At 35.9% G+C, this 8,876-nt stretch overlaps 1 protein-coding gene and 1 non-coding gene across 6 annotated transcripts; one reads left to right on the top strand and one right to left on the bottom strand.

Moving 5' to 3' along the window:
* Nucleotides 1-218: 218 nt before the first annotated feature.
* LOC121796315 (probable NOT transcription complex subunit VIP2) lies at nucleotides 219-7,647 on the bottom strand. Of its 5 annotated transcripts, none has more exons than XM_042195146.1 (15): nucleotides 7,397-7,647; nucleotides 6,733-6,830; nucleotides 6,392-6,503; nucleotides 6,126-6,307; nucleotides 5,998-6,046; nucleotides 5,763-5,909; nucleotides 5,204-5,413; nucleotides 5,030-5,122; nucleotides 4,185-4,291; nucleotides 3,328-3,468; nucleotides 2,846-3,160; nucleotides 2,622-2,731; nucleotides 2,493-2,534; nucleotides 649-793; nucleotides 219-563 (listed from the first exon to the last, which is right to left on the bottom strand). In XM_042195146.1, the coding sequence occupies exons 2-15, from the start codon at nucleotides 6,748-6,750 to the stop codon at nucleotides 504-506; spliced, it is 1,731 nt and encodes a 576-aa protein (XP_042051080.1). In that variant the 5' UTR covers nucleotides 6,751-6,830; nucleotides 7,397-7,647; the 3' UTR covers nucleotides 219-503. The 5 variants fall into 5 exon arrangements, with proteins under 5 accessions (XP_042051080.1, XP_042051083.1, XP_042051082.1 ...); XM_042195149.1 differs by having other exon boundaries at nucleotides 2,622-2,674; XM_042195148.1 differs by having other exon boundaries at nucleotides 6,126-6,304.
* LOC121797511 lies at nucleotides 6,395-6,475 on the top strand. Its single transcript, XR_006049877.1, has one exon. It is a non-coding gene; the product is annotated as a small nucleolar RNA snoR35 (small nucleolar RNA).
* Nucleotides 7,648-8,876: the final 1,229 nt, after the last annotated feature.

The following is an 8,876-nucleotide window of genomic DNA, read 5'->3' as shown; positions in this document are numbered from 1 at the left end:
AAAAGTCTAATGACATAGTAGTATATAAATACTTCATAGGTAGTATTTAAAAGAATATCACATATTATTAAACCATTCATAACCGTATTGAATGACTCATGGTCGTGGATTCGAATTCCAAATGTGGCAAAATTTTCCGACCTTTTAAATTTCATTAGAAAATACAAGCTGCCTCATAAGTCATAAGTCATTATCTCGTAAGACAAAACCATCAGAAATTGGAATAACATAACATCTTTTCCTTCACAAAATTCAGCCAAATAAACACAATATCAGAATCAGATTACAGAAATTTACTCTATCCTGCACTGCGACATATCTAATATCATGACACGCTCGTAGAGGCGACATATCATATTACAGAAATTTACTCTATCATGACATGCTCCTCCGAGAGGTGGCACATCGAACATCACCCAAAACGGGAACAATATTCTCTGTTATGATGTATACAACTCCAAATAGCGGATTAGACAGCGAGGGAGACTGGGAGAATAATACGGTTATTGCTGAGGTAGCGCAGGTCTTTTCTCAACCATTTCATATTGCAGGACAAAGTTATCCTGCAACACGAGGAACATCCACTTATTCCTCAACCTACACGAAACATATACAGCCAACACATATTTAAAACCATGTAATACAAACCTTTCTTGCTGTTTGCCACAGATTGGGGTCGAAACAGAAGTAGTAACCCCTCTCGTAACTGTTTGTTTTGACCAGAGGTTCCATATTCTTCACCCGCGTAAACCAGAGCCTCAGATCTTTGTGGAAAAACCATCCTCTGTTGTACCTGCAACAACAAAATTGTAAAGACGTGGCGTTCAGATATGATTCATCAACAATATCTTGTTAATAGAACCAACCCCCGGTTTTCCAATAGTTCTTATTGTTTCTAAAAAGAAAACAGGTATCTAAAAAAGGCAAGGTACATAACTACATACAGCCCAGAGCTATCTCACAAGGTTAAACGTAACCCTTCCATGTCTTGAACTATAAGCAAACGAGGCCCCTCCATAACAATTAACTTACCAGCCGTTAAGTGGGCTGTTATTTCATTTACTTTTCTACTTTCTTACCATTATGGATTTCGTATAATATAGTTAAAGAATTGACATGTTTTTGATGTGTCAAACAATTAAAATGCCAATAATTTACAACTATAGGAAATATGCATGCATAAAAAGAATAAAAGACAATGAATGACTATGAATTTATATATGTTTACAAGAAAGTGCATAGAATACATATTATTAATATATAACACATAATATAATAATTTACAATAAATCTATAAAGATTTTTTTTATTTCTGTATGATACACAAGTAATCAATCAATCATTTAAGAAAAAATATAACATAATAAAAATTTTAAATAATTCAAATCATACTTGGTTTTTAGATACAAACCAGTATCATTTTTATTAGAAATAAATTGTCAGAGTTTATAGTAAATATTTGGGAAAACGTATCTTTCGTCCGATGTTTAAAGATAATCCAAAAACATCCCAATGTTTAAAAACATTTTAGCACCTAATGGTCAGACACTAATAACAAAGAAATATGCTGATTCATGTTTAGACAATAATAACACAAAAATATGCCGACGACACATAAATTTTGCACATTTTGAAATACTGCAACTCTGAAACATTTGTGTCACTGTCTAGATGTTAGGCACCAGAATGATAAAGTTAAACGGACATTTTAGGGAACATCTTGAATGTTGGGAAAATATCATATAGTTTGAGTTATTACTTGAAGGTACAAAACAATAAAAGCATTACATCTTTAAGAAAAAATAATGCAGCGAACAAAAGAAACAAAAAAAAGTGATACAATATAATGACTTACTGGAAAATTGGCAATCAAGTCAATGTTACAAAGGGACTTATTTGCTAGGGGGTGGTTAGATAGGACAAAAATGGAAAGTATTTGAGTGTCCAGCCCATTAATGGTTCAGGGGATGGCATGTACCTAATCCCTATCTCCCATGGAAAACCACATCCAAACTTGAGAGGTCAAACATACGCTTAACAGCTTAAGGCAATCAAAAGCATGAATAAGATCGCAAAGAGAAAATAGCAGCAAGCTCACTCATATTTATACAAGTAGGTAAATCCATTCTTTGAAGTTTTGAACAAACTATATTTATCAATTATCACTCGTCTCCACGTGATTTTCAACTGTAATGGACAACTGCGGGCTAATAGATTTATTTTATTTTTTATGGAACTTGCGAAGACATCATAATGAAGATGAACTAGTACAGATATGGAATGCTTGGTGGTGGATGCACTTTATACTGCACAACAATGCTTTTGACTAGCACTTCTGTTATACGGAAGTTGGAGCATCACTAAATAAGTATTAAATCAACGAAACATTCATTATTATCTTTCCATTAATGGAATTTCACTTCTAAATTTATGTGTACTGTGTGAAGAAAAGCTGAAAAGAGAGACTAAGAATTAGGAACACAGAAACTTACAGTTCGTTTGCTGCAAAAAGTTGTGCCTCATCTTTTGGCATGCTATAACAGGAAATTATAATTACATAATTAGTGTGATCATTAGTCATTACAAATATTGAATTGTCTGAGAAAGTGATAACTCGGTACCTGTAAAAGATGTAAAATAATGTTTCTGGACGGAATCTTGCGAAATAGGTTTGCTGTAAATACAAATAAAACACCCTTAGAGAGCATGGTAACAAATAATATTCTTCCCCCTGCTCGCACAAAAAAAGAGAATAGACAATCTTGCTTTCGGTTGTGGAGGAGCTTGATTAGTGTAATAAAACCAAGTATTCTTGCATATTGAAGCTAAAACATAGTAATCTCACCTTTAAAGGAGGAGTCTGTTTAGTATAATAGCACTCCGGCACACTGAACTCAGGTTCTCCTCTGACAGGTTCATCGGACCACGGGGATGCAAATTTCTTGTTAAGAGTCTCAGATGAGTTCAAATTTAAACCTAGGGTCGTCAGATCAAGTCCCAGAGCAAGAGTGCTCAAAGCTGGCTTTACCATTTTTATGACGCTTAACAGACCAACAATCCCATATTGATCCAGTGCACTTTGGGATCCCGGCGTCGCTTTCATGTCTTTATCTCTAAATGGATTTATGAAACGAGATTGGGACTGCTGAAATTGCTGATACTGTTACAGAAGATTATCATAAGATCCCAAGCAATTATAAGTCCCAAAGCAATGATTGCCAGACTTATTATATGGCCCTTGGAAAATGATGTTCATCGCATTATAAAATAAGAAAAGCATTGAGTCACAAATAATTCAGGCAATAACAAGCATAGGCTGTTCCATACCTCAGGACCATGAAAATGAAGATCTGAGTTGCCCGATGTTAGATAGGAAACCCCTGATCCATTTATTGAGGAAGCACGATGTTGTTGAGGATGATGTGATGAATATGAGCCACCAAAATTAAAACCAGAAGACCTCCCCATCTGGAAATCAAAAGCATCCAAGCATTAGGTCACACTCACAGAGTCATGTGTGAACCAGTGTTGTTAGGGTCGCGGGTCATCCGGGGCGATGACGCTGGACCCCGGGTCGCGGGGCGATGGGGCGCCGGGGCGAGGGACCCACGAATCGGGGCGCAAAATTAGTTATTATTTATATATTAGTAATAATAATGATTAAATATAAGTCACTAATATATAAATACTTATACTTACATAACAGGAAGAAAAAATATTTAAAATTCAATCTGACATTGGGTAGAAAATAATTATCGAAGGAATTATAGTCTATTTACTTGTTTTGATATTTAATTAATGAATTTTATAATTAAGTTATTTTGGGAAAACATGAAAAGTTGGCAATAATAATAAATTAAGTATAAAAAAGAGGAAAAGTAAAAAGTTGAAATGATTAGAGGCAAAAAGAGTCGGTGGGTGCCTAGGTTTTATCAAAAGAAGGACTCCATATTAAAATACTAATAAAATAAAAAAAAAGTTTCAGCTTCCTCCCTCTTTACACAAAAACGGATTCACGCTCCCTTCGTCGACCCAAACGCCCCCACTGCGCCCCACGTATCTCGCTCGGCTCACCCATGTTGGGGCGAAGCCGGACTCGACCCTGGCAACCCGCGCCCTGGGCGCGCCCCGAGCGCGTTTTTAACAACACTGGTGTGAACAAATGTTCAAGTAAAGTAACTTACAGATAATTGCTGAGACTGCTGCATTAAATTTGTCATATTGTCGTGAATTTGTTCTTTTTGGTGAGCATTCATGGTATATTCAGCACTACCACCAACATTAAGACCGCCTGCAGAACAAATCAACTTAAAACCACTAAGGCACTAACCAATAAAAAAATCACCAACTTGATCCAGCATATGTAATGGTCAAAATTTAAAAGGAGCATGTCTTTCCATGTATGTTATATTTACATCCAGTATACGTTGTCAATTTAATGTCTGCTTTTACATAGCTTTTACATCCAGAATGGCTAATAGCACGCCCTTCCTCTGGTGGGTCTACACCTATCCTACTAATGCAGATACAACAACTAAGACATATTTCAAATTTTCAATCCATAAGTTCAGCCAGACAGCCAATTTAGTGTTCCATGAAAATCACTTATTTATTGGGTAAATACTCCTCAGCAATCAAGCTAGGAGTGAGGACTTTGGACATTTTTCAAAATTTATGATAAAAATGGGAAGGTCTAATGAGTATGACCTTAACCATAATGGACAGTTATTTAATGAGACAAGTGAGTTATTGCCTTGGTCGAGGAGACACAATCTATTACTATTACTAACATTAATCTAAAATATCTATTATCATAAGATTATAAAAGGTATTCCACTCGCATACTATCTTTGATGCAATTATATGATACTTGATGAGAAATAATAGTCACTTAGAATCTCTTTGAGGAAAATGGAATTACATAGAACACCACAAACCATCTGGACTTTCATCTAGAATTGGATTGGTTCCCTCTAAGGAGCCGTGGTAAACATATCCCAGAATTTGAGGAGTGCAGATATTGAAGTACCTTTGTATCCCGGTAAAGCAGGGAAATCTTCATTTTGGATGCTGAATTCTTGGTTCTGTTGACCAAAACCGATGTTATGCTTTTGCATCATACCTTCACAGCAAGGAGATTTGAAAATAAGTAATTCTGCCACTTCAAAAGGGAACCAAAAAAACATTTAGTAAATTGAATAACCTATTTGACCATGAGAGCCACCAGCTGAAGGGGGACGCCCTGATAGCTGAGGAAAATCATTTACATCAAAAGTAGCATTGTCGTGGGCATTTGACTCATTTAGTAATGCCATAAAACTAAAACTATTATTCCCAGCTTGAAATTGGTTTTGAGAAAGTGGCACACCAGCACCAGAATAAGAATTTCCCAGCATGGATACCACCTGCGGAGCTGAAAAATCAATATGTCAATCAATAGTAGTTTTAAGAAAAAAGGGAAAGATGCAGACTCTGATTTGGATTCCATAATTTCAAATATCTTCTCTCAAGCAATACATAGCAGATTCGGATACAGCATTCCAAAATCCAATACCAGCAAATGATGAAAAGTCACCGTAATAATTTAATTTTTTTTATAGCAACTAGTGAAAGAATTCAGTGAATGATATATGTGCAGTTATGTCTTGATTTTTAAAGACATAACTGCATCCCCATGATATGCATTTTATTTTCAAATTAGGCTGTGATCAATACATGTCAGAGCCACCAGAAAATCGCACTGAGAAACAGCAAAGAATTACCTGTCAGATTCAAACGCGAAGCAAGACCAGGGATGTTTCCAACGCCCGTAGAGCTTGACCCCCTTGAAGCATTGCCCCCGCCCACAAGACCACCAATAGTATTTGCAATTCTTCCTGTATTTCCCATATTTGGAAGCACACCTGGGCCTAAAAGCATCCATTTGTGGCAATTAGTCCTTGTAACCCAGGACAGAATACGACATATGCAAACCAATTGAACAAGCAATACTCATACCCCCTGTATTATTAAGACCTGAATGTCCATGTGAACTTCCCAAAGATAGCTGCATCAAAGGGTCATCACCAGGATAAGGGCTATTTCAAATTATTAATCTCATACCAAATCTAGATATATATATTTACCTGAGAAATTGCATTAGGGAGACTATTTATTCCATATCTCCCATTAGACACGCTTCCTGGAGCTTGTTGAACACCATTTGGAAGACCACCAATATTTCCCGAATTTCTTGATGCATAAGGCCCGGGCATGTTTGACAGGCTAAAGCTATTATGGATATTGTGAAGCCCCTGAAGATTACCTGCTGATGAAAAAATACATTATTTACTTCGTTCATCTGTATAGAAAATAAATATCAAGTCTCAACCCAAGCAATTTATAGCCATACCACCGGACTGGTTTAAGGCAGCTCCAGATGAACCTGATTGTGCAGAAAAGGAAGTTGCAAAAGCTCTTCCAGCATTATCCGGAATATTTGAATTCGATCCATTCAAACCAGACTGTGTCCACATTTCCATGTTGATTTAGTTTATACGTAATCCAAAAACAAATGCACTTAGATTGGAAAGAAAAAATAACCTATTCAGTTAAGTGGCACAACGTATAACAGTCAAATTCTATTTAGTTTTCTTTTCTTAATTTTACATATATTATATCATAAGCATGAGTGAGCTAATTGACAGAATCAGAAACTCTAACCAAGTGGGCTATAACGAGATAAAAACTTACACTTAGTACCCCTGACATTGTGAATCCTCAAACCAAAAGGCAAAGGTCATTCTTTTCCAGAGAGCTCCTATTACCTCTAATCCAAATCTTCTAGTGACCTGAAGAAAATATCAGACAACATTCCACAAAAATCTATATGTATACATATAAAAGCACACACAGCCATGGTTTCCGCTACATCATTACGGTTTATCTATTGTGTATCTGCAAGATAGAGTGTTCATAATGCTGTGTACCTTCTATATAAACTATAGAATCTAAACATGCCAATGTTTGGCGCCTACACTCATCCACAATCCACAAAATACTTGCTCAATAAGTAAGTAATAATTTTATATATATATTTATAAAATCTATGAGCTTATTAACGGTTACTACACATCAAATTCCATTTCAGAAAAAAAATCAAACGTTGATCACGAAACCAAATCAAACAAAAAATATATATTTATACATGTGAATTAACCAAACAATTCTACGACAAATTTCAATATCTCACAGACAACTAATATCCAATTTTAGATGCATAGATTCCGATTCAAGGAAAACGAACAAACTTGCAGATCTCATTACAAAACGAGTGGAGTGAGATGGAAAGAGGAAGACGAATAAGAAGAAGCGCCACTGCAGAAGAAGATGCAACATTGGTGAAGAATAAGTTGACCTTATAAACAAATAGGAATAAGGCCTCTTTGATGTTGTAGCGTGTAGGCTGAGAAAAGGGCGGCTAGCACAAGTCCACGGCTGTAGCGGCGGGAGCTGACGTGCTGGTCGATCGCCCGATAATAATGAGAAAAGGAGGGGCTGCGGCGGTGGTAGTGGTGGTGGATTGCCGAGTTTCGCCGGAATTTTTGTGAAGAAGAAGGGATGTGAGAGAGAGAGAGAGAGAGAGAGAGAGTGTTATAAATTGGCCTGATTTAGTGTTTAATAATTAATGTTACTAGTAATTACGAATTTTAAATTTATACTATGTACTATGTATTAATTGTAAAAAAAAAAATTGTTACTTGGCAATGAGTTTGAAGGTAAAATTGATGCATATATTGTTAGGATTAATTAGTTTGATTTTACTATACTTCTTAGAATTTCCAATTTCTTAGGTAATTTTAATATTTTATATATTTTTTAAATTAATTAAAGTAAGTAGATGGAAAGTTGTTAATCAATTTAATTGATTTTAATATTTTTTCCTTGAATAATCAGAATTTCTTTTAGTTTATTTTATTTATATTTTATTTAGTTTATTTCTTTTAAAAATTATTTTTTATTTTTTAAATTAATTAAAGTAAGTAGATGGAAAGTTGTTAATCAATTTAATTGATTTTAATATTTTTTCCTTGAATAATCAGAATTTCTTTTCGTTTATTTCTTTAGATTTTATTTAGTTTATTTCTTTTAAAATTTATTTTTCATGTATTTTGGATTTGTTTATATAAAGATGTTATTGTTGTACTAAAATGAATATATGTTACGATCCTCCTATATTTTAGGATTCCCCAAATATTTAGTTATCTTTTTATTCCCCATATCTTTTGATTCATAGTATATTTTCATATCTTGTTTTCTTGTTCCCTAAGCTAGTATTCTAGTATTATAAATAGGGCTAGGTTGTTATCTTTTTATTCATTGAATGAAGAATTATTTTGCCCACATTACTTGTGCAATACTCTACAAACTTTCAATACTGCCGACGGAGGGATCCTCCGCGCCAGTCTCTCAGTTTCAGCCGCCGACCCCATCGCTCGGGGCGCCGGAATTGGTGTGTTGCTTACGTAGTCAGCGAGGATTCTTCGTTAAGAGATTTGTGCTCTTAACAACTGGTGCTTTCATCCAGAGCTCAACCATGGCCGATCAGCCCCGACGCTTCACGGCGAGTGGCTACCTCGGTGACGGATGGCAGCGGATACGACGAGACGACCCGGAGTCAAGCAGCGCGCTGCGCAATGGATCGGGGGCGCTCGTACCTACTTTGTCAGCGCTCGACAAAATTATGGCAAGATTTGATCAATTGGAATTTAAATTGGATGCGAGGGATAGAAGGGTTGATAGGTTGAAGGCCACACGCCTTCCCAAACCGGATCAACCCTATTTTTCGGACGACGGGGACGTCGATGGGTATCGTTCCCAGGGAGACGTCTGGCCGA

The sequence above is a fragment of the Salvia splendens genome, chromosome 3 (assembly GCF_004379255.2).
Source record: "Salvia splendens isolate huo1 chromosome 3, SspV2, whole genome shotgun sequence".
Classification (NCBI taxonomy): Eukaryota; Viridiplantae; Streptophyta; class Magnoliopsida; order Lamiales; family Lamiaceae; genus Salvia; species Salvia splendens.
Note: the sequence above shows the minus strand (reverse complement) of the source record. Positions and strands in the feature narration are given on the sequence as shown.

What these genes read in the sequence shown, in the direction of transcription:
- LOC121796315 (XM_042195146.1), bottom strand. An exon ending in TGGCTCTCATGGTCAAATAG is followed by an intron (nt 5,123 to 5,203) that starts GTTATTCAATTT and finishes CTTGCTGTGAAG; the next exon opens with GTATGATGCAAAAGCATAAC. An exon ending in CTTTTTGCAGCAAACGAACT is followed by an intron (nt 794 to 2,492) that starts GTAAGTTTCTGT and finishes TTGTTGTTGCAG; the next exon opens with GTACAACAGAGGATGGTTTT.